General features: G+C 58.9%; 1 protein-coding gene across 1 annotated transcript; it reads left to right on the top strand.

Annotated features, from left to right (window-relative positions):
• Window positions 1-12,330: 12,330 nt before the first annotated feature.
• Window positions 12,331-24,247, top strand: DLL4 (delta like canonical Notch ligand 4; the record flags this gene model as incomplete). The annotated part of the gene is made up of 12 exons (XM_079699135.1): window positions 12,331-12,396; window positions 12,508-12,777; window positions 13,275-13,332; window positions 14,116-14,379; window positions 14,793-14,853; window positions 14,941-15,071; window positions 16,702-16,871; window positions 17,055-17,274; window positions 18,434-19,136; window positions 19,648-19,756; window positions 21,955-22,018; window positions 23,718-24,247. The coding sequence occupies 12 exons, from the start codon at window positions 12,331-12,333 to the stop codon at window positions 24,245-24,247; spliced, it is 2,646 nt and encodes an 881-aa protein (XP_079555261.1).
• Between the last annotated feature and the right edge of the window lie 1,003 nt (window positions 24,248-25,250).

The raw sequence follows: 25,250 nt of genomic DNA, 5'->3' as shown, positions 1-25,250 counted from the left end.
AGAGCAGTAGTTCTGACTCTGACTGCACACTGGGTCACTTAGAGGCTTTTGGAAAATACCAGTGCCTCCTAGGCCTCATCCCAGACCAGTTATATCAGAATCTCTAGGGAGCTGCTCAGGTGATTCTTTTTTTTTTTTTTCCTTAATATTTATTTATTTATTTTGGCTGCGCCGGGTCTTAGTTGCGGCATGCGGGATCTTCGTTGTGGCATGTGGGATCTGTTTTTAGTTGCGGCATGCGAACCCTTAGCTGTGGCCTGTGGGATCTAGTTCCCTGACCAGAGATCGAACCCGGGCCCCCTGCATTGGGAGCGTGGAGTCTTACCCACTGGATCACCAGGGAAGTCCCTGCTCAAGTGATTCTTGTGTGCTTCATGGAGCGGGGGATTCTTGAGGACCCCCTGCTCCATGAACCTGTGACCCTTTGGTCACTTGCTGGCTGGTCCCCTTCACCTCTAGCATCAGCACTGGCCTCTCAGTTTCAGATTAGAGCCCCTCAGAATTTACCACCTAGCCAGTGGCGTCCAGAGGTGCCTGCAGAGTTCCCTGACCAGCTGGAGGCCAGCTGCCCAGCCCAAGAGCAGGTTCTGGGTTACCCCACCCCCTCCCTCTGCTCCTTCTTCTTCCCCCTGGGCAATGACGCTTGGGGCCTTTGTTCTCAGCCAATAAGAGTGTGACCAGAAACCTACCCACAGCTTAATTACAGCTCCATTCACTGGCCCTAGGCTGGCCACGGTCCACACTCAACCTGCCCAGCTCTCCCGCTCAGCATCCCCCACTCCCCACAGCCTGCAGCCCAGGCAAGCCCAGAGCAGCTCCTCCCCACATCCCAGGGTCATCTCCAGCTTTGTTCTCAGCAGGACCCGAGATTCCTTCCCCCACAATGCCCTTAGCCCTTGCTCTGTACAAAACTTAGGGTCCTCAGGGAGATCTAGGCTCTGAGCCTTTGTGGCTTTCCCCAAAGGCTGGGGGCGCCCCGCCAGAGTGCTGCTGCTGTGCCATGCCACATGCTGAGCTTACATGGGCTTACTCTGAAGTCAGACTATTCCTGGTTCTTTTTTTTTTTTAATTTTCCTGGTTCATTTTTGATTGTTCATAAGCATGTTCCAGTCTCCTACGTGCTGTGTCTATAGGGGGATACGTACACGCAGGAGCCACAGCCCCTCCCCTCAAAGGCCTTCTCAATACAGAGGGAAGGACTGTAATGAGCTATCACAAGGTAGCGCCATTTGAATTCCTTGAAGCCTTCTCAGGAATTCCCCACCAGCACAGTGCATGGAGTATTTTGGACACTCCAGAAATGTTGGTTGAATGAATATTTGTTTCTTAAGTGGAGCACAGTATGTCCCTCCCCTAGCAGTACACATAAAAGGAGATATCTCAGGGGTCAGGGATAAGACGGCATTCCAGTTGCATCAAATGGGGGAGAGTGGAGGGTAGAATGAGCTGGGGCCTGGGGCCTGGCTGAAGAGAACTCACTAGGGTCCTTTTTTGTTCCTGGCCAGGTTTTTACCAACTGAGGGGCTTGCAGGTCCCCAAGGTCTGTTCAGAGGGCCAGTGGCTTACCAGTCCCTCTGCCCAAGTTGTCTTGCCCACCTGGAGAATCACCAGAGATCCTGAGAGGCAGGACCACAGAGCAGGCTTCTTCCTTCTCCCAAGGGGGCCTTCTTGGCCTGGGATTCCCAGGGGTCTCCCCTTTCCCTCTGGAAGAGACCATCCCAGCTCCCAGCCTTCATCACAGCATTTTCCAAACAGGTGGAGGATGCTGTGGACACTTGTCCACCTGGCTACGGGAGAGGGGAAGCCCCATTGCTTGTCCCTGGGGCTTCATCCTCCCCAGGGGGAAACGGTTGGCCGAGAAGCCACTGCCTGCTCCCCAGAAGCTAAGGATCTGACCCCTGGCCTGGGCAGTGGGCAGCAGGCTTCAGGAGCTTGGGGTGAGGGGGCTTAGAAGGGAGGGGCTCCAGTCCCAGCTGCCTCGCTTTGGGTACTAACAGGCCACGCTGGGGGCAGCCGAGATTGGGGGGGAGCACCACCACCTGCTTTTCCTTGTTTTGTTTTCAGGGCACTAATTACTGTGCTGAGCTCCGAGCTGCCTAATGAGGCCGTTTGGATTTCCTGTTGTTCTGGCTTCCCAAGACCCTTAAAGGGCCAGCATCGCTCTAGGAGCGTGCCGGGTGGGACACCAAGCGCTCTGGTGAGGGTGAGCACAGAGGGGCTATCCCTAGGCTTGGCCTGAATGCCAAGGGCAGTGAGAGGGGCTGGTCCAGTACTTCCCGGCTGCCCTCACGCCCTCCAAGAGGACCTGCTCAGAAGTGCCCGCACCGGAAGCAGGAGCTTCAGAACTGTGTAGCCTGGCCGGAGCATGTGATTGGGGGGAGGGAGAGGCAAGGAGGCCAGGGCTGAGGAAGAAAGGCTGGTGATGTCACCCGTGCCCAGACTGTGAGAACCACTGCAGCACCAGGCAGGAGGGAAACGCCGTGACGTCCTGTTCCCCACTCACCCTGGATAATAAACACTTGTTGTCTGAGTGGCCAGCGCCACTTCCGAAGGGGCAGGCTGGCCGGGCTAGAGGCTCAGAAACGGGCCTGAGCCCAGCTTTGAGCAAAGGCCTTTGCCCAGGATGCATGCAGAAAGGCCTGTGGGTCAGGCTGCCCCGGAACTCAGCCCCTCTACAGCACACCACCCCAACGGGGCTTACCGGGTGCATTCACCCCCTCTGCACCTTAGGGCTCATCTTTGCACGTGAAGGAGCTGAGAACAGCTAGGGATGCCAGGGAACCCCCTTCCACACTTGCTGGGGGCTGCAGATGGACCGGCAGGGCGGGTGTGGGTGGGGGGCGTCTGCCTCCTGAGTCTCCCTTAGATGTGAGTCACAGCCTAGGCCCTAGGACCTGTCCTAGGTGCCCCTCGGGCTGCCCCGAACTGTGGGTCCCCTGGGCCCCAGGAGGCCTGGCCTGCAGCGCCCTCCCCCACAGACGGGGTGACAACATTGTTGTTCTTATACGGGGCCTTCCGCCTGGAGTTCCGGCTCCGCTAAATGGTGGGAATGAGGGTCCCAGGGACAAAGCCAGCCTGGTTCCCGCAGCCGCCTCAGAATGGACGGAATCCCCATTGTGTGCGGGCGCCCTGGGCCCGCCCTCCCCTTGCCCGCGCCGGACATGCCAACAAACAGCTCATTGAGCCCGGGGGAGGGGCGCAGGAGACAACAATGTCCCCCAGCGGGCCAGGGCACTGAGCTCAGCTGGGGGTGGGGGCTGCCATGGAGGCCGGAGGGCGATGATCTCAGCCTGGGGAGGGCCGGCCTGTGAGACAGGCTGACCCTGGCCTGGCCGCCCCGTGAGGCTGAGAAGGGCTGACGGGGCCGGCCTCGCCCTTGCTGCCCCACCCCCTGGGCCGAGCTGGGAACTGACCGGCGCTTCTCACGCTTAAACTGCCCCCGCCGAGGGCACCCAACAGGCGCAGCAGGGGGGCCCACAGGACCCAGCAAGCCACCTCAGACCCGAGGGGCTTGTGGACCCTCCCTCTAGCGGTGCCAATTCAGAAGCCCCTCGGCAAGGCCCCAACAGAGCTCTCCCACACCACCAGCCCACATTGGCCACAGCAGGACTCTTAGATCGAGAAGTGAATGCACTTCCTACACCCAGAACCATCTAAAGAGCAGGCAACAGCCTGAAGAGGGAGGGAGGGTCCTATCTCCGGAGGTATTCAAGCCCTTGGCTATAGAATATGGGGCTGGTCTAGGTGCCCTTGAGAGCTCACCTCACCCTGAGTTTCTAGGTGTAAGGCCCCAGCTCATTCCCTTGAGACACCTCTGGATTCCCTTTGTGGGTTTCAGGCCCGAGATCGGATGAACCTAGGCCTGATCCAATCCTTTATCCTCTTCCAGCCAGGCTGCCAGGCAGGGCCTCAGGACTCTGAGGGAAAGAGTAGGAAGGTGGCTGGGGGGTGGGGCGGAGGGGGGAGGGGTGTGGAGAGAGGTATGGCCAAAGCAGCCCCCACTCTCAGTATAGGAGCCAGGGAAGCCCTGAGGCTGGTCATGTTTGCAGGGCTCTATCTAGAAAGCCAGGGGTGGAAGAAGAGAGTGGCTCCTGGCAAGGAAAATGTGGGGCCTGTCCCAACAGGTCCTCAGGGGTCTGGCATTCTCAGGGGCCCAGCCATCTCAAGGGCAGGACCCAGGCTTCGGTGTATACCTGGCCACCAGCCACAGATGCAGAAGGCTGCTAGTTGCCTCTGGCCTTTCCTCTGTACCTCCCTGCTCCAGACCACCCTGCACCCCACTGCCCGATGGTGGCTGAACACCCTCCTTGGCTCAAGAACCCACAGGTTCCCTAAAGCCCATCAATCAAGTCCGAATTCATCTGTCTGATGGATCTCCATACCCTACCTGTCTAACCTCACGTCCAGCTCTGCACACGCAAAGTCTGCTCCAGCTATACCTACTTCATTTCCACTCTGATCCTTTTCCTCTCTCCATTCCGCCTGGCAGGAATGCCCTCTCTTCTCTTTTTCTAAGTTCTGCTCTTTCTTCCAGGTCCAGTGCCTTCCCCTCACTCCCCACAAAGCCTCCCCCATCCCTCTCTGAACCCTGGTTCTGCAAATCATCACATTCCTTTTCATGACCCTCGATTTTACCCCCATGTCCCATTAGGAGCTGAATCGGATGTTCCTTTTGGCCTCACTGACCTTAGCCCAGTGCTAGGCACATGGTCGACCTCATTCACAACTGGTTGACTAATGGACCAAACTCTGGGTATGCATGTGGCCACACACACAGGCCCTGACCCAGGAAAACTAACTATGGGGGTGCACAGAGCCATGCCCCGAATGGAATGCATCTTTTGACTGCATTCTCTTCTTCTGATGGCAGTTTGATAGACTCACCCCAGGTCTCCCCAGCTTCCTTCTTACCTGGAGAAGGGCTCTGGTAACGGGGGTAAGGGATCAAGCCTCTTAGGAGAGGAAGGGAAGCAAGAGACGGGGGAGTTGGCCACGGCCACAGGGCAACACAGGGATCTCAGTGGCAGAATGACTCCAGCAATGGGAATGTTCATGATGCCCGAATAGCACTCACGGGAGTGGGGTGAATGGGCATAAAACCGGGTTGAAGCCTGTCTGTTTCTAAACTTACAGAGACAGCTGAGGCTGTTGCTGAAGCCCCTGGTGTTGGAAACCCTGAGTATTCATTTTTGCTCTGGAAATTCTCTGTGAGCTCCCAGACCTTAAATCAAGCCTGTCCCTTTGCTGCAAAGTTAGCGTGGCTGGACAGCTCCGCAGGGCTTGTTCTGAGAGCAGCAACCAGAGGGCTGGGGGCAGGAGAGGCAAAGTGACATGGACTCACAGTGGCCTAACACTGCCCAAAAACCCCTCGGGGCTCAGAGGAGGCCCAGGTCCTGGTGCCTCTCAGGCCTCTCTGGATTTCTTCCTTGGGGATGGTCTAGACCTAAGGAGAATCCTCTGGGTTGGAGGTCTTTGCTAATCACAGGCAAGGCAAGTTACTCATTAGCAAGCATCAACATGCAATTCTCATCAACTCCAGGGGAGAGTTCAACTTGGATTAACAACTGAAATACATAGTGTAGACACTGTCACAGGAAGTTCTCCCATATGTCTAACCTAAATCCTTCCTGCCACAACTGAAGCCCATTTCCTCTCATTCTGACTGTGGTGGGAGAAGGAGACAGCCGGTCACCATTCTCTGCTTAAGACCCATCACCTACTTGACCATGGCAGTCAGATTCCTCCTCAGCCTTCCTCAGGGAACAGTAACCTGCCTGCTCAGCCAGCTATTCACAGAGCTGGCACGTGTCCCCGGTTTCTTTCTCTGTGCATGAGAGTATTGAAGCACAGCACTTCCTGGTTCTGCCCTGACCCTTCCTCCCAGGGAGGCTGCAGGGGACCATGGCCCATCTGAGTAATCCCCACTCCCAGGTTCTGGGGCTGCAGAGAGGGAGAAGTGTGACCCCATCCGCTATCTCTTACTTGCTTCAAGTCCTGGGTGGCAGCTGGGATCAGAGATCAGAGGTTGTGTGGAGAAATGAGGACAGGTCAGAGTTTCTTCCAGGAGATGAGTTGTTCAGCGGAGGAAGGTGAAGTGCACGCCAAGGACCCGGAGACACGGAGGGGTCAGGTGCAGTGCTGGGCCTGGATGCTAAAGGGAGGCCAGAGCCAGAAGAGGGGAGTGAAGGCTGAGCAGGCAGGTGGGGCTGGAGAGAGCTTCCCACCTGTCAGAGTTTACAGAGAAGAGAGGTTTCAGGGACAGGTGAGCTGTATGCTGGGGAGGGGACAAGAACAGAGGACAGTGGAGGCTAACACAGTCAGGGCAGAGGATGAGTGGATGAGAAGGAAGAAAATCCTTGGGGTAGAGAAACCAGTCCAAGATGGAGGACTGAGGGGGTGCCTGAACCTTTACTTTCAACTCAGGCTCCGCTCCCCCACCGCACCCTGTCCTTCAGTATGGCTGGCAGAAGGTTCTCTTTTGGCCCCATCACTCTCAGCAATGCCTTTGCCCTGTGCCCTCTGTTCTCTAGCCCTGTAAGCCCTCTCAGAGTCCCCTCTGTCCTGAGAGACTGGGGCAGGAGGCAAGGACAGGCTGGGCAAGGCCTGCAGCCTGAGGGTCTCCGCACAGAGGCCTCCCTGAGCCTTCTCTCCCTTCCCCTGGGCCTCCCTCCTCACTTGCTAGGGTGGGGACAGGAAGGAGCTAGGGAAGGGGAAGCCAGGGGCTCTGGGAAAGTTGCCGTGGAGGCTGCCCTAAACCCCGGACTCCTCTGTGGCTGGAAATACCCGCTGCGTGGCTCCTGGCCCTAGCTTTCCAGGTTTCCCCTGGGTTTGGCAAATGAAGCTGGGGAGGCTGCCGGGTCACCACCAATGAAGGCCCTTACTTACAGCCAGCAGGTCTCTACCCTGCCCCTCCACTCTCGCCTTCTTTCCTTCTAACCAGCACACAGGAGGCCTACGGAGCACTTCCTTCCTACACAGTTAAAAGAGGCTTCTCAGGTCAGGGGCCCTCAGCTGCTTCTCTCTTGGGCCCTTGGTCTCTTCAGGCCAAAGCTGTTCTCACTGAGAAGGAGAGGGCTCAGTCCACAGCAGCTGCCTCGGCCTCAGGCACCATCTGCCCCGGCCTTCTGAGAAGGTAAAGGAGACAGAGTATGGGGCTAGCCTAGGCCCTCAGGCTCCTGGGAGCCTGGCAGAGAGAAGGTGGGAAGCTCTCCTGATCTCATGGGAAGGCAGAGCAGGCACTCTGACTCATGTTTAATGGTCTCACCCACTTGGACATCCTTTCCTTGGGACATTTGGGTCATCAGTCATGAACCATAAGCCAGTGGACAGCCCAGCCCAGTCTGTGTGCCCTCTTGGTGACGTGGGGAAGGCTGAGACCCCTGAGCTGCCAGGAGCCTCAATGACCGGGGCAGTTCAGAAGTTGACTTCTCCTCCTACATGCCTCTGCTCTGAAACATCACCGTGAAGGAGGAAGGGTGCCAGCTTGAGACCTACATTTGGCCCTGGCTGGAGGGTCATCTGGCCATGGACAATTGGTTCTTCCAAACCACCTCTTATCCAAACCCATTCTCAAAGCTCCAGTCTTCTCCTTCCAGTTGAGAACCGTGTCACAGCCTCTTCCCACAAAAGGCCCTTCACAGGGCCTTTAACAGTGGAGGTTTTCCAGTGTCCATCTCCTTTCCATGCCCCACCTAGCTTTCCTCTCTTTGTTTCCACCCTCTGCTCCTTTGCCTCATCCTTTATAACTGTTTGCCTTCAGCTCTCCTTTTTCCTTTCTTTCCTCCTGGAACTCATTTGCAAATGCATAATCAGTCACCCTCCCAGGTGGCTATCATTATTATCCCCATTGCACATATGAGAAAACTGAGGTGTAGAGCTATAGTTAAATTACAAGTCCAAGACCCCAGGGTTGGGAAGTGCCAAGAGCCAGGTTTATGTCATGCTTATTCACTCGACTCAAGCAGAGGGTGGGGAGAGGCCCCATTCCATCTCAACCCTCCTGGGCTGCCTCGCGGAGATTCTTCTGAACTCAGCGGCTATCAGCGCCCATGCCCCAGGTGCTACCCCTTCCTCCTTCTCACAGGGGCTCTCACATCTTATCATCAGCCACTGCATTCTGTTCCCCCTGTGAAGCCCCCAAATGAGTCTTCAAGGCCACCACCAAGTCATCATCTTCCTCTCTCCTCCACCCGCCTCAGGCCTGTCCTATGGGGAACCCACTCTGTCCCGCGGGAAAGACCCAGAGCAGGCAGTTCCTTGTAAGGACTCCAGAGAGAGGTGAACGCGGCCCGGCGGGGCGCCGCCTGCCGAGCGGGAATCCCGGCCCTAACCGCTGGCGCCCCTCGAGGGGAGGGGGGAGGGCGGAGGTGGTTCTGCGGCGGCATCTGTCCCAGGCGGGCGGGAAGCTGCTGCATTAAATTGTAAAATCGATTTATTGACCGGCAGGTGCGAGCAGCGGCAGATGGAGAGTAGCGCTGCTGGGGCGCATCTGCGGGGAGCGACGGCATCGATCCTGACCCCCCTCCGAAACCCGTCGGTCCCTGGTCCTTTCACGTCGGCTCGCTCCCAACTGCAGGGCCAAGGTCCGCGAAGCTGCGGAGCCCGAGCGGCTAGAGTAGCTCGCTGCGCGCCGCCCCCCTCCCCCGCCCGCCCTCGCCTGGCCTCAGGGCCCGGGCTGCGCCCCCACGGCTGCCAGGCCCTGCCAGCCCCACTGCCCCAGTTGGCATGCGGCGGGCCGGGCTGACGCGTGGCAGCGCCCTGCGGCAGATGAGGCACGCGCCGGCCTCATTTCAATGTGAATGGATCGAATGGAGCAGCCATGTGGCAGCAACAGTTTGCAAATCTCCCCGCCTTCTGTGCAGCTCCCTGGCCGCCGCTCCCTGCACGTGGCCCCTTCCCCGCAGCGACCGCAGCGGCGCCCCTCAAGGCTTAAACGCCCCGCCCTAGCCTGGCTAGCTCCCCCTCCCCTGGCCTGCCCGGCGGGCGCTGTAGCCCGGCCCCTATCGCGCTCCTACCTGGGTGCAGCTCGTCCCGCGGAGAACGCTGTCCCGGGGGTCGGGGTGCAAAATAGCACTGGAGGCCGGGAAGATGTGCCCTGGGGAGGGCGCGTAGGCTACCAAGTGGGGGAGGGGCCCCGAGGCTCTGCTCGGCCCGAGTCGCACCCTAATCACCAGGGGTCAGCTTGGGTGCAAGGCTGCGAGACAACCTTTGCGCCTCCGGGCCCCGGGTGCGGGTTCTGCCTGCTGGGGGGCTGTATGCAGCGGCCAAAAGGAGAGGACGGCCGAAGCCGAAGGCCCCTGGGGCGGAGGCTGTGGGCCTGCCTGAAGCCAGGCCTCGACCCTGTGGCTCCAGACGCTGGGCAGTGTTGCGGGTGCTCGTGGGGATGAGGATCTGTGGACCATCAGAGGACCCACAGTCAGTCCGGGGAAGCCCAGGTTGGTGGGACCTTGCAATCATGCCCCCTCTCCAGGGCGTGGCCGAGCGTCTGAGGAGGCGCAGGGTCGTCAGACGTCCACGTGGGTCCAACCCCACTGTGATTTGCGGCCTCTGATAGCCTCACAGTCTCATGTTCCTGGGGGCCTCCAGGACACGTGTTGGGTCTTTCCTTCCACAAGTCACGAGTGGGAGAAAAGTGGAGGAGCCCCAGTTGTGGAGCCTTCGCATTTCTATTCCCTGCCTGCAAAGCGACCCTCTCCTGCTCAGCAAATATGGGCAAAGCTGGACCCCAGCAGGTTGGAGCGCTAGTGGGTAGTCAGGGCCAAGGGCGGCGTCCTGGAGTCCTAGGGGAGTAAATGAACTTCTGGGACAGCACCGCGTAGCAAATAAGGTGCTTCATGAATGCCTTTTGATGGTGAAGAGAATTTAACCCTTTCCCCCTACAGGTCAGAGGATTTCTATCTCTGGGATCCCTTTCACGAATTCTTGACTCTGAGGGTAATGATGATACTTGTGTTTGGTCTTGACTGTTTGCAAAGTGCTTTTGGGCACATCAGTCCGGATGTGTGTGAGGGACAGAGAGTGTTCCAGATCTACCAATATTGAGCGAGATGTCTCCTGTGGGACTGGATGTCTCCCTTGAGGGTCAGGCAAGAGCCAGATCCAGAAAAGGAGCGAGTTTTTTATGAACTCGCAGGCCAGGATTTGGGGGTGGAAGCGGACAGAGCTAGGTAGGGCTGGATGCCAGCTCAGAGGAAAGCGAGGGGGCACTCTTTGGCACCCTAGGCAGGACTAAGGGATCCGTAGAGGATGGGCAGAGAACCCACTGGTCAGGATCGCTGGGAGGCAAGTCCTGGGCTCCTCCTCCCTCGGGCCTGGGGACTCCGCCTGTCCATAACCTACATTAACTCTGGAGCGCAGCCTGGGCCCATCTGCCGGCCCCCGCCCCACCTCGGTTCCCCACGCCAACCCGTTCGCGCCAGATGGTGGCTGGGAGGGGTGGCCGTGCGTGGGGGACCCCGGAGCCCGTCTCCTCACCTCACCCCTCCCCCAACCCACGCTCCCAACCTCTTGTTTCTCTTGCTTCTCCCTCAATCCTTCACCACCACCAAGTTAAAAAAAAAAAAAAAAAATCAGACCATGCTCGGCCTAGGCAGCTGTTGGGCTCCGCGCCGTGCCCCCCGCCCCCCGCAAGACTCCCCCGGGCCCGCGCCGCGTCCCTGCTCCCCCCAGCGCCGATCTTATCGCCCGACGACAGCCATCGCTGTGCGGGCGGGCTGACAGCTGAAGCCACAAGGCCCCCGCCGCCCTCAGCGTCGCGGAGAGAGACTGCTCCTCTGCACCCCCGACACTGAGAGAAGCCGGCCCTCCCCGGTCTAAAGCCTCCGGGGATCACGCCGGTTCCGGGAAAGCAGCTGCACTGCCGCCGCTCGGAGAAGTGGGGCCACCCGGGGGAGCCGAGAAGGCGAGACGGGTGAAGCCGCCTGAAACCCATACGGGTCCGCGCGCTTCCAGTTCCACCCTACATTTTGTCCTATGAGGAGAGGACCCGGGTCTGCCCGGCCTCAGCCCCTGGCCTCTCTGGTGGCTCGAGCCAAATCTGCAGTCAGGAGAGTTCCTCCCTGTCCCAACGGAGCGACAGGACGCGGGCCGAGGCTTGAGGCTGTTGGGGCGTGGAGAAGGTGGGCTCTGGAGCTGAGGCTAAACCCAGGTGAGGAGAGGCGCTGAAGGCGGGGCCAGACCCTTATTACCATACAGCTGAGGACGCGCCCCCCTTCTTCTACCTCGGGGACCACGCCCTCCTACCCCCAGCACGGGTACCACGCGTCTGGGGACTGGCACGCGCTGAGCCCAGGCGGGAGGCAGAAGGGAGGAGGCACGCGCTGGACACGCCCCCCATAACCGGGGAGGGAGATGCCCACCAGGTGGAGGGGCCGAGCCCCCGAGTCTTAGATGCTTGGCCCCTCGCCTAGCACGGAGTGGCCACAGAGAGGTTAATGCGTCCTCTGGCTTCCCTGCTGCGCGCGGCGGGGTCGCGGGGGTGGACGCTCACAGGTTGGGGGCCGACGACGCCAGGGCTCCCGAAGTTCCGGGAAGGCGAAGGAGACCGGAGTCCTTTAGCACTGGTTTCGCTTTCTGAGCTTAAGCTCTTTTTACCTTCTCGAGGGCTTCAGGTAACTAACTCCGGCCGTGGTCACACCGCCGACGGGGACTCCCCCGTGTCTCCGCCCCCACGACCATCCGGGAACCACTCGCTCACCTCCCGCCCCATTCCCCCTGGCCCTCCCCCTGGCCTCCCACAGCCGGGGTCTCGGCCTGTATCCACGCGATTGCGGAGAACTGGTCACCTCGGCACGCGCTGAGCTGGGGGACCCAGGGGCTGAGAGCGGCACAGAGGGGCGGGGACCTGTGCCTGACTGGCTGGCTGGGAGGGGGGAAGGCGGGGGCGGAGGCCCCCTCCGGGCGGCGCTGGGGCTGTAACAGCTAGAGGCCCGAGGGGAGGGGAGAGTGACCACGAGTCTGAGTGACAGGCGGGTGAAGAGAAGAGCCAATATATATAAGGAAAGCTCCCGAGAGCGCAGGTTTCAGTAGCGGCGCTGAGCGCAGGCTGGGAACGCGAGGCCAAGAGCTGCAGCTCAAGCCGCCTCAGTGCAGTGTACCCGGACACTAGCCTGCTTACAGCCTCAGGATTAGTCCGAGGACACGTCCTCCGCGCGGCCGCCACCCAGCCGCCCTCACCTGGATTACCTACCGCGGCAGTTGGAGCGGAGCTAGCCAGAAGGAGAGGCGGGAGGAAAAACCCGAGCGGAGCCTGGCTTTTCAGGGACCCCTCCGGCGGTTGGACGCGCGGGAAAGGTTCACGACCGGCGGGTGGAGAGCGCGACGCCCCAGGGAATGGCAGCCGCAACCCGTAGCGCCTCTGGCTGGGCGCTACTGCTGCTGGTGGCACTTTGGCAGGAGGTAACTTCCCGCGCCCCCTCCGCCCCCTCCCACCGTGCCTTGGGCCTGAGCCCCTGGCGTCCACCGAGCTGACCGCTCTCCTTCTTCCTTCCCTCGGTCCCTGTGCAATAGCGCGCGGCCGGCTCGGGAGTCTTCCAGCTGCAGCTGCAGGAGTTTGCCAACGAGCGCGGCGTACTCGCCAGCGGGCGGCCGTGCGAACCCGGCTGCCGGACCTTCTTCCGTGTCTGCCTTAAGCACTTCCAGGCGGTCTTCTCTCCCGGGCCCTGTACCTTCGGCAGCGTCTCCACGCCTGTGCTGGGCACCAACTCCTTCGCCGTCGGCGACGACAGTAGCGGCGGGGGACGCAACCCTCTCCAACTGCCCTTCAATTTCACCTGGCCGGTGAGCACAGCCTGGGCGCCCTGGGAGGTCACGAAAGCCGAGAGAAGGGGTTTCCCTGGGACCAAAGCCTTCTCCCTAGATTGCCTCGCTCCCCTCCAAAAAAGGGGGGGGGCACTCTCTTCTGATCCTTCTTTCCGACTCTTCCCTGGGACCTCACCCTCCTGTAGGCTCTCACCAGTCTCTCTCTTCCCAGTTCTACGCTCCATCTTCTCCCAGCGCTAGGGATACGATTTTCATCACCTACAACCCCGGCGCGTGCTCCATCTCAGAAAGACTCCCGTGTACATTCCCTCATCCCTCAACTCTCCTCCTACCCGGGGTTCTCTCGCCTTCCTAGCTCGCGCGCGATGCTGAGTGCAGACCCGTTACATAGACCCGGGCGCAGTAACTGTATCCTGCCATTAGATTAATTAAACCGGCTGCCGAAAGGCACCCCCACCATCCCCTGTTCATCTCGCTCTCTCTGTCTTTCCCCGCCCCCTCCTTTCCGTTCCCAGGGTACCTTCTCACTCATCATTGAAGCTTGGCACGCGCCAGGAGACGACCTGCGGCCAGGTGAGTAGCTCGCTCCGCGGCCACAGGGGGGCGACACGGCGCAGCGCCGAAAGAGTTAATCTGTAATAGGCGGGGGAAGTGCGGGGTGGGGGCGTGGGGGGCAGGACGCTTAGCTAGGCCAGGAGCTGCGCCCCGCGCTGGACGCTCGGATTCCGCCCGCTGCCTGGACTCTGAGCACAATTGCGTTTCCTGCGGGTTATTTTTGGCGTGGGAACGCGGGGAGCACGGCGGTGAGAAAGGCCGAAGCTGCCAGCGCCGCTGACGGGCCCCTTCCTGTATTTTACACCTTTCTCGAATTCCGCTCCTTTGGAAAGGGAATAATGGCTTTGGGATGTTGTTCTGACACAGAGGAAAAGGATATTTCAGCAGCACAACAATTCTCACTTTGCAAAGGAAAAAGAAAAGCATTACCCATCGCTGAGGGCAGAACCCCTGAATGGGCACCAGAGGACCCCTTGCTCCCAGGGTCCTCAAAGGCCTGGAGAGCTTTTCTTTTTCTTTTTTCTCCCCCCCCACCCCATTTTGACCTCTTTTCCTCTTTCCCCTGCCTATCTGCCTCCAGAACATTGGGATATCTTAACATCCTTCTATTGTCCCCTTTTTGAATGGTATCAGGCCCTCTGCACATGCACACAAAGAGCAGCTAAGCAGTGGGACACTTGGGTTCCTCTGGCCTGCGTTTGCTGGCAGGTGGGGTCATCTGGACAACTGGTTTGATCCAGCAGTTGCTGGCACCCTTGGGGACTGGCTGCCCTTCCTTGACCTGGCCCTCTGCCCCTTCAGAGGCCTTGCCACCAGACGCGCTCATCAGCAAGATCACCATCCAGGGCTCCCTAGCTGTGGGCCAGAACTGGTTACCGGATGAGCAGACCAGCCCTCTCACAAGGCTGCGCTACTCTTACCGGGTCATCTGCAGTGACAACTACTATGGGGACAGCTGCTCACGGCTATGCAAGAAGCGCAATGACCACTTCGGCCACTACGTGTGCCAGCCAGATGGCAGCCTGTCCTGCCTGCCCGGCTGGACTGGGGAGTACTGCGAACAGCGTAAGCAGCCAAGCTCCCACCTGCTTGGAGGGGGGTCCCCGGAACAAACACAGTGGCATCTTTTCGGCAGCAGCCTGCCTCCCTTGGAGAGCAGGTCTGGGCTGTCCACTAACTGGGCCTCAGTAACAGCTGGGGATGCTTAGGATGGGCTTGGACTCTGCCCTCCCTCTTCTTAGTGCTCCTCCCCGTGGTGCTAAAGCCCACAAAGACCCCATAATTGCATTCCATCCAGCCTGGATTCTCCTTCCCTGTGCCATCATTTCTCTTTAAGACATCCATGGCTCCTCTGGGAAGCCAGGAGTGGGAAGTGAGCCCAGGAGAGCTGGGGGGCACCCCCAGGGCCAGGAGAGGGAGAGTGGGACTTCAGAGTCGTTGTCATCCCACCCTCACCCAGGGCCGCTTTCTCTCCTCAGCTGTCTGTCTTTCGGGCTGTCATGAACAGAATGGCTACTGCAGCAAGCCAGCAGAGTGCATGTGAGTAGTGGACAGGAAGCGGTGACGGGGGGAGCCGTCCCCTGTCCAGGCCCTCACCTCACCCTCAGCTTCTCTTTTGTTCTACAGCTGCCGCCCAGGCTGGCAGGGCCGCCTGTGCAATGAATGCATACCCCACAACGGCTGTCGCCATGGCACCTGCAGCACCCCCTGGCAATGCACTTGTGATGAGGGGTGGGGAGGCCTATTCTGTGACCAAGGTGAGTCAGGGCAAAGAGAGGGGACGGAGAGCTGGGCAGGGCATGGGAACCAGAGTTGTCACCTGGACCCTGCCTACTCGATGACTGCTGAGTCGGCTTTCCCATTATCCTTCAAGGAGCTTGGGATTGTAAGGATCTTAACAACTGGCTTAGAACGAGATGGTGGGTCCTTCTTCCTTAGGTGCTGGGGAGGAAGGGTGGCTGGAGAAGCCAGGAGGGTGACAGGTTGGCAGCCTGAAGGTTGCACTCATAAATTCGAGCAAGTCCAGAGAGAGGGATGCTGGGCTCAGTTCCTCTTTCTACCCTGTAGTTACCTATTAACCCCCTAAGTGTTTGCTTACCTACCAGGGCTGTTTGAGCAGCTCTCCCCTAAACAGCTGTCTGGTGGGGTGTGCCCACTGGCTGCCCCGAGGCTGTGGGTGAGCTGGGCCTCTGGGCGGAGTGACATCTAACCGCCTTCTCGGTGGGGCAGAAACAGCCTCCCTTGTTTCCCCCAGTAGCACTTGCCAGGCAGCTGCCCAAGCCCACACTGTCTTCCTGGTGTCCAGGGGGCTGGTCACTCTTCTGGCTGCACTGGGGTCTGCCAGCCCCAATGATGGGGGAGGGGGCCTTTTTTTCCTTCATCCTCAGAGCCAGCTGCAGCGCGTGCCTCCCATTTTCAGGGTCAAATGGGGTGGCTGCTGCCATGGAGACACCAGCACAGGCCTGGGTAGGGTGGGCAGGACGCTTGCCAGGATAGAAAGGACTTGCCTGGGCCCTGACTTGCTGGCAACAAGGGGCTTGGAATTCAGCCCCTGTATTCTTCGTATGTGTGTGTGTCACTTTCTCCCCACTGCAATACACACACACACACACACACACACACACACACACACACACACACACACACACACACACACACACACACACACACACACACACACACACACACACACACACACACACACACACACACACACACACACACACACACACACACACACACACACACCCCTGGTTCCTGCCCTCTCTCTTTCCTCTCACCACATTTGCTCCCAGGTGACGCAGTCATATACTCATCTTATTCAAACAGCCCTTACAGTCCCTGTATTTGCTCTGTCTGGTTTTCCCTCCCTGTCCTTCCCAAATAAGAAAACAAATACTTATATTTCAAAATACCCTCGTAACGCATTTCCCTTTAAAAAACGCCTAGCAACCACTTATCCTGGCTCTCGCCTCCCCTCTACTTACTCTTTCCACCTGTTAAAATTGTAGCCTCTTTCCAGGCTTACCTCCGCTGCCCCTCCTCCACGAAGCCTTTTCTGACTTCCTCCTCAACATGTGGTCTTGCTGTGCCTCCTCTTCTTTACCTTTATTCTCCCCTGGCTGCAGTGCTTGTGAGCTTACCTTTGGGCAGTTAACTGTGTCCAACTGTGTTTTTTCAACTTTGATTGATTGTACTCCTCAGATGCGGTTCTAGGTGCTTCAATATACCCGATTTCACTGGGGAAAGAGGAAGGGTATTTGGGCCCAGAAGACTTTGAGTTGAAGCCTCTGGGCCAAACATGGACAGTGAACTTGCACTTCAAGGAGCCTGGAGGTTGAGACCACTCTTTGGCTCTGCTCAGCCGGTCGGTTCCTGTCTCCGCAGATCTCAACTACTGCACCCATCATTCCCCGTGCAAGAATGGGGCGACGTGCTCCAACAGTGGGCAGCGGAGCTATACCTGCACCTGTCGCCCAGGCTACACTGGCGTGGACTGTGAGCTGGAGCTCAGCGAGTGTGACAGCAACCCCTGTCGCAATGGAGGCAGCTGTAAGGTGAGGCCTAGGCCAACGCAGGAAGGCAGAGTTCTGGCCAGGCGGTGCCCAGGCATCCCCACCCCAGGCGGCCAGTGGATGTGCACCCGTGGGCAGGCATTGTGGGCAGGTGGGGCCTAGCCCCCCGCCAGGAATCCCTGCCCCCAAGAGTCTGACTTTGGCCCCTTTCTGCTCTCTTTCCAGGACCAGGAGGACAGCTACCGCTGCCTGTGTCCCCCGGGCTACTATGGCCTGCACTGCGAACACAGCACCTTGAGTTGTGCTGACTCTCCCTGCTTCAATGGGGGCTCCTGTCGGGAGCGCAACCAGGGGACCAGCTATGCCTGTGAATGTCCCCCCAACTTCACTGGCTCCAACTGCGAGAAGAAAGTGGACAGGTGTACCAGCAATCCGTGTGCCAATGGTGCGTCCTGTTGCCTTGCTAACCTGGTGGACTGGCCCTGGGGCCAAGAGAACTTTCTGGTGAGGGAGGGTCAAGAGAGGAGAGAGGCCTTGTCTGTCACTCTGGGCAGGCTGAGACGGACCCCCATCTGCTCTGGATGGTGAAGAGCTTGCTTGATCACCTGGGTGGCTTTGGAAGAGGAGCAGGTTAGCAGTGGGTGCAGGCCTTTGGAGATGGAGCAGTATGCACCCTGCCTGGCTTCCATTCCTATTCCCATGTCCTGACCTGGCTGGGGCGGCCTCTGACCCTCCCCAGGAAGTCCTGGGCTAGAGAGAGGGACCTTGGAGGCCTCGTGTCCCTCCTTGAAAGAGGCTAGCATGGTGAGGGCCCTGCTCCTGGAGGCCTCACCTCGCCCCACGGCTACAGTGAGCCTGGCACAGCATAAGGCGTCTGGAATGTTCAGCATTTTGGGGGGCACCAAGCATGTTGGTTATCTTTGTCTCCTTGGTCTTCTGGTGACCCTCTGTGAGGCAGGCAGACAGCACCGTGCAGGAGAGAAGCCTTAGGAGTGGCAGAGGGATTGGAAGGGCTGAGATGGAATCTGCTCTCCGGCTAATCACTTAGTTAACTCCCTGGAGCCAGTTTCTTCATCACTGAATGGGAAAATATAGAACCCGTCCTCTGTCTTTCATGTTGTGAAGATTAAACAATAATAGATCTATCTGAGCATTTACTGTACACCAGGCATGTGCTCCTGCCTTCATGTATCACCTTACCTAACCTTCAGAGATCTCCTATAGAGGAGACAGCATTCTACTCCAGTTTAACAAATGAGGAAATGAGGCTTAGAAATAAAATAAAGCAATGGGTGCCAAATCCCCAGCTAGAGAGAGACAGCTGAGATTCAAACCCAAGCATACCTGTTCGATTCTACTGTAAAGCTCTGTAAGGTGCTGGTAGTTCTTATACACGAGCCCACTGAGGCATAGAGGACCAGGCTCACCCTCAGCTGCAGGTCTCCTGACTCTTTGTGCAGAGCTCTTTGTACTGGGATCTGTGAATGCTGGCCGAGTTCCTGGACGACCTCGGTTCCCGGGATGGGGCACCCTCTGCACCGGTGGTGGGGGCGTGGGGTGGGGTCCAAGGAGGTTGCTGACTTGTGGCCCACGTGTACCCACAGGGGGCCAGTGCCTGAACCGAGGTCCAAACCGCATGTGCCGCTGCCGTCCTGGATTCACAGGCGCCCACTGTGAAATCCACATCAGCGACTGTGCCCGCAGCCCTTGTGTCCATGGCGGCACTTGCCGCAACCTGGAGAACGGGTTCGCGTGCACCTGCCCTGCTGGCTTCTCTGGCCGGCGCTGCGAGGTGCGGATGCCCACCGACGCTTGTGCCTCGGGACCCTGCTTCAACGGGGCCACCTGCTACGCCAGCCTCCCCCCGGACAGCTTCGTCTGCAACTGCCCCTACGGCTTTGTGGGCAGCCGCTGCGAGTTCCCCATGAGCATCCCCCCCAGCTTCCCCTGGGTGGCCGTCTCCCTGGGCGTGGGACTGGTGGTGCTGCTGGTGCTACTGTGCATGGTGGCAGTGGCAGTGCGGCAGCTGCGGCTCAGGCGGCCCGACGATGGCAGCAGGGAGGCCATGAACAACCTGTCGGACTTCCAGAAGGACAACCTGATCCCCGCCGCCCAGCTCAAGAACACAAACCAGAAGAAGGAGCTGGAAGTGGACTGTGGCCTGGACAAGTCCAACTGTGGCAAACAACAGAACCACACATTGGACTATAATCTGGCCCCAGGACCCCTGGGGCGGGGGATCCTGCCCGGGAAGTATCCCCACAGTGACAAGAGCTTAGGGGAGAAGGCGCCACTGCGGATACACAGGTGAGCAGCACCCAGAGGCCCAGGGCTCACCAGGGACCCCCTCACGGTACTGCCTGGGCTCCCCCAGGACAGGTGGGAGGCTAGCACCAGGCCCTTGACTGCTGTTAAGCAAACAGGGGCTCTTGCTGCTGACAGGAGGATGCTCCGACAAGATTTCTGCCAGGCTCCCTTTGTCCCTCCTTCCCATTCACTCGTTCATTCATTCACAAATGTCAAGTGTCCACACTGTGTCACTTGTGACCCCCATCTTCCCACGGCATGGCTTGCCTCCAGTGGCAAACTGGCCTTTTCCAGGCCTTAGACCCTCTGGGAAGGTTGGGGTCCTGTGGCTCTCTTAAGGCCTGTAGCTAGCTGTCTGCCAGGCTAGCAGTGGGCATCCCCAGTCCCCGTGTCTTCTCCCAGAGTCACCTCTGCCAGTTCCCTTTGGCTCTCCAGGGTCCAGGTTAGCGCCCCACCTCCCTCCAGCCCTCTCTTCATCTCTCCCTCACCGGCCTGTCTTGTGTTCCCTCAGTGAAAAGCCAGAGTGTCGGATATCAGCGATATGCTCCCCCAGGGACTCCATGTACCAGTCTGTGTGTTTGATATCAGAAGAGAGGAACGAATGTGTCATTGCCACAGAGGTGAGTGCTAGGCTCTCCTTCCCTTCTAGCATGTTCCCTCCTGCCTTTAGGGGATGAGAAAGTGGTCCGGTTACTCTTGACCTTAGGGGCTGCTCCTGAAGGGTGGGTCGGAACCCCTCCTTGGCAGGCTGGGTTCAGTGGCTCTCGGATCCCTGCTGGCCTCGTTGCCACAGAGGGTGTGAAACAGGAGCCGTGGTGGTGAGCCAGCCCGGTCTCTTCCTGCTGTGTTAGTGCTGGGCTGGGCGGCCATGGCACCCGGCCAGCTCCCAGGCGCTGCTTCCCAGCTGCTGGTGGGTGAGGGTGGTTGCCTTGTGCCCCTCCTGCCCCTGCTCACTGGCTTCCTTCACTGGCCCACCTCATGAGCACAGTCTTCCAGGCATGTGTATGTGTTGGGGGCAGAAGACTGGGAGGGCTTTCCCACCTCCTCTTCACCCCACCTGCCTCACTGGCTTCTCTCAGGGAGGCCCAGGGCAGCCATGGAGGGAGTGCTTGTACCCCAGGGTAACCCACTTTTCTGCTCTCCACATGCTCCCCAGGTATAAGGCAGGAGCCTCCCCAGGACATCCCAGCTTTGCCCCAGCAGCTGGACCTTCCTTCTGCATTGTTTACATTGCATCCTGGATGGGACATTTTTAATATGCAACGTGCTGCTCTCAGGAGGAAGAGGGAATGGCATGAACTGGACAGACTGTGAACTTGCCAAGAGATGCAGTACCCTTCCACATCTTTGGGTGTCTGTCTGGCATCAGATTGGCAGCCACGCCAGCCAGGGGAACAGAGGAGAGGAGAGGTGCCACTTGGACCCGCCCTGCCAGCAGTGGCCTTCAGAGGGCTCCTTTGGGGCTCTGGCCTATTTTCCAGAGAGAGTGGCAGTGGCCCCGTGGGGCCTGGAGCTGCTGTGGCCTCCACTGGCATCTGTGTTTCCAAAAGTGCCTTGGCCCAGGCTCCATGGCGACAGCTGGGTCCAAATCAGAGAGGAGAGAGGAGGCCAGTAAGGGCAGGGCTGTCTGTGGGCCAGGAAACCATCTGGTGCAGCTCTTGGCAGGAGTGTCCCTGCAGGTGAGGTGAGCGCCCTGAGAGGAGCGGGAGAAGCATTTTCTGCCCGTGCCTCCAGCCGCTGCACGTGGGCCTCGCTCCTAACACCATCCCTGCCTCTCCCTGGCCCAGGCTCTCTGGGGAAGGATACTGGTAAGCCTTACCTGGCTTCCATAGCCTCTGGCCCTGGGTGCCTTGGGCTCCTGTGAGCAGATAGGTGGAGGGCCTGCCCCTCTTCCCAGCCAGAGGCAACAGGCCTAACTGGGGAGCTCAGGGCAGTGATGATGGAAATTCCAGTGAGGGAGAAATTGGGTGCTGTCGCCACCTAGGACCTTTCCTTCCTCAAGCCCATTCCTAAGGCCTCGAGCCTGGGCTCCGCCCACACCCACTACTGCCCCCAGACTACCCTTGAAGCCGATCTTCAGAAATCAATAATATGAGTTTTTATTTTGTTTGTTTTTTTTTTTGTAGTTTATTTTGGAGTCTAGTATTTCGATAATTTAAGAATCAGAAGCACTGACCTTTCTACATTTTATAACATTATTTTGTATATAATGTGTATTTATAATATGGAACAGATGTGTACAGGAGTTTAGTACTTCTTGGGTCCTGTCTTTGTGATGGCAGAGTGGGAATCCTTCTGACTCCCCTTTTCATATTGCTGCCGGCTGCCCCCCACACCCCTGGCACCTGGGAGCACTTGGACTTGGCCTGCTGTGCTCTAGGCCCTTGTCCTCTTCTAGTTCTTGGGGAACCTGGCCTCACCCATTTAGTCCCCAGCCTGGGCCAGCCTCCTCTGTCTTATGTCTTGAGGTTGGCTGCAGCCCCCCTTCCCCCTCATGCTCCCACCATTCCTTGGCGGTTATGCCCCCTGACCTGAATCTATCCCCCTTTTCTCTCTTCAAGCCTGAAAAAGCTTACGGACACCCTAGTCAGCCTGGGGGATACAGGAATTTGGGGGAAGGAGACAAACCTGCCCGTTTTCCTCTTTTCAAAAGGATTCTCTTGTCAGAGAGCGGGGTCTCTGACCATGATGACATCTGGCCTCTTCCTCCTGCTATTGCAGGGTTTTAGATGGACCGGCACCCTGCTCATTTTTAAGCCCCGGCAGGGCACTGGTCTTTGTGCCAGGGGGATCTGCCTCGGGTCTGTCCTCCTTGCAGCTGGGCAAGAGAGCTGGCTCTGGGCGCCTGGTCTGCCCGGAGCTGCTAGAGTTGATTGAAGACTGTAGAGAGGGGAGGAGGAAGAAGAGGGAGGCTTCCCTGAGCCCGGGTTTCTCTGGCTGAGGCACTACTGAGAGAGTTTCCAGTCTCTACTTCATGGCTAGCTTCCTCTAAGGCGTAAGATGGTCCCTAGGGTGCCACAGTCTTCTCTCTACAGCCACAAAAATACCCCATGGAGAGCAAGTGATGAAAAAATGAGCCATCGACAAAAAGCTGAGCAGATGCTCCCAGCTCTCAGCCCATCCAGTAAAGCAAAATAGACCCAGCAGATGCCCCCAGTGGAGTCCAAGTATATGCAGCGCTACTTGCCTCCCTTTTCCTTTCTCCCTGACACATAGAGCATGCCCGCCCCTAATCTGGGTGCTTATGCCAGAGACAAGGGAGCAAGAGACCTAGGCTCATCCACACTCACCCAAGTGCACACGTTCCACGCCTCACCCATTGCTCTCTGTTCCCCTCACTGCACACACAGGGTATCAAACAGGAAAGCATTCAGGGAACCGTTCCCACAGCCTGAGCCGGCAGCAGGGGGAAGAACAACACGACCTCACTCTTCCTGCCCAAAATGAAACAGGAAAGCAGCTCCCGGGCCCTGGGGGGCGGGGGAAACTGGGCTGGGACACGAAGGCGAGATGACGAGGCTCCCATGTGGGGGACAGGTAGGACACCCGCGGGTCTGCACGTCCACACCACCAGGCTGTGGTGGGCTGCGCAGGCTGCCAGCTCCTCAGAGAAGAGAGCCCTGGAGGGGAGCTGGCTGGCTAAACCCACTCACCGGCTCTGATACCGCGCCAGCTTTCTGGGAAAAGAGGGGATCCCTTCATGGACTTGGTCTGGGCAGCTCCAACCTGTAGCTTGTGCCAGGTTCCACCTCTAGTGACATGGCAAAAGCTGGGCCAGGCACTTGGGGTGTGAACAGGCCACAGTGGAAGCGCTTCTCTCTCCAGGATTTCCAGATCACTCCCTGAGGGTCCAGCCCCTTCTCATAGGTAAGGTACCCAAGACTTTCCTGATGGAGTGTGCAGGTGTACAGGAGAGGTCCTAGGCTTGGCAGAAACAAGGCCAGATGATAGCTCTAGACTCACTGTGAAGTGCTCTCCCTGGCTTAGCAAATACCCATATTTAATCTGCACTGGTATTTCATAAGAGAATTCAGAGCATAGCAGTTCCTTAGCCTGGAAGCAGTGCCCTGTCTAAAGGACAAGTCTGACCCCACGGTGACCGCCAGCTCTGAGGACAGCTGCTTTTCCAGAGCCCACTGGCTGGTAACCACCTGGATATCACTGTGGGGCGTGAGGCAGGGAGAGGCTGTGAAGAATGCCTTTATGCTGCTGGCTCAGCTAGGGGTCCCTCTCCTGCCTCAGGGCCAGACTGGTCAGGGGATAGAAAAAAAAGGACAGTGGTTCCTACCTCCCCCCATCCCGGGCTAGATAAGGCCACTAGGTCACTAAACTCAGGTCGCGCGGACGCTCCACCTCTCACGGGGACCCACAGAGCTCTCCCCTCCCTGCCGCTTTCCCTGCCTCTCCCCGCGGGTCCGCAGTTTGGCGACCCAGCCCTCCACCCCACGTGGCCCGCCGCATTCCGGGAAGGGATGGAAGTGATTCACTCAGGGAACTGTGAGTGTCCCTTCCCGGGGAGAGGATGCGCCTGGGAGGTCCCAGCGGCCTCCCTCAGGCGGCCGCGCCCTCCCTCGCGCCCAGGGCGCACAGCACGGCCGGATCCCGGCGGGCCTGGAACCCCCAGCGGCGGCGGAAGAGGCAAGTGCGACGCGCTGGCCCGGGTCAGCCCTCCACCTGCCGTCGCCCCGGGCGCCCCGGAGATCCCGCGGCTCCCCGCGCCCCGCACCCCCACCCCGAGCTCTTTGTTACAGCCCGACTTCCTGTTTGCGGCCTCCCGACCCCGGCTCACTTCCCGGGCCGGGAAGCCACCGAAGGCCGCGAGTTTCTCGGAGACTCCGCGCCCGCTCGGCTCCGCCTCCTGCAACCCCGAATCCCACCCACGGCCTGGGATCCCGCGCCGGGCCGCTGCCGCGGGAAGCCGGCGTAGCTGGCGGGCCTGCGGGCGGGACCGCCCGGGCCCCATTGCCCAGCACCAGGGGGCGCTGCGCGGCCGCGGGGCTGCTCCCGGACCGGGACCGCCGTCACCCCGCAAGGCACGGGGTCAGCCCTTCTTGGCCCTGGGGGCCACCGGGACGATCCGGAGAGGGAGCAGCCGGACGCGAGTTCAGTGATAGTCTTTGTCGCGCAGAGCTCTCTCCGGCCCCCGGGCCCCTAAGCAGAGGGAGTAAACTGGAGAAAGCTCAGAGCGATGCTTTCCCCTAAATATGTTAGAGGGTGTCCAGAGAAGCGGCCCATTACCAAACTCTGAGCTGTCGGTGCAGCCAGCGCCCTCCCCACCCCGCGGTCCTCTGCGCCCTCCCATCCCAGCCCGCACCTTGAATGGAAGGGAACCGGGTTTGAGTTGGGAGGCTGAAGCTCCCTTTTAGCACCACCTCTCATTGCCAGGTGACCTGGGACAAGTCCATCCATTTCTTCATTCCTTCCGCACTGATTGAACACCTTTTATATGTCAGGCATTGGGGATGAAACATGGTCTCTGCCCAAGGAAGCTGGCCGTCTAGTTAATTATCTTTAACCTCTCAGAGGATCATAATACTTCTTGCACGTTACTATGAGGTTGAAATGAGTTAGTGTATGAAAAACTATTTGTGAGCAACGAGTCCCCCCCCACAGGTTGTTTAATCCTTAAATTTATGCCAGCAAACAACTTTCGGGAGCTTTCACAATCCAGCTCACAGAATGGGGGTGGGCTGGAGAGGAGCTTGGAGTCTGGCTGGATAGTCCCAGCAGTAGCCCTAGGACCAAGAAGGCAGCTGAGATGCCGGCTTGCCTCCACCATTTCTTCTCTTTGTGTCCCTGTCTTTAAGGAGCACCACTAGTCTAGGTCAACCTCCTCTGATGTGGGGAGTAGTGGAAGGGAGACCCAGGCTGTGGGAAGTGACAGCAGGACCCCAAGTCCTCAAGAGTCCCCATCCCCTCGGAGATCCGCCACAAGTGGCTTTTGGCCCTAGTGGGCTCAGCACGTTCCCTTCATCCCCAAAGACCCTCTCAGGCCATGATGCAGGGTCCAAAAAAAGCCAGCTGTGGCTACGGTCAGACACAGGGTAACTAGCATCTCAGGAGTCTGGATTTAGCAACAGGTCGGCTCTGGGCCCAAGGCTGTCCTGTGTCATG

The sequence above is a fragment of the Hyperoodon ampullatus genome (assembly GCF_949752795.1).
Source record: "Hyperoodon ampullatus genome assembly, chromosome: 3".
NCBI lineage: Eukaryota > Metazoa > Chordata > Mammalia > Artiodactyla > Ziphiidae > Hyperoodon > Hyperoodon ampullatus.
This window is presented reverse-complemented; position numbering and strand designations above follow the sequence as displayed.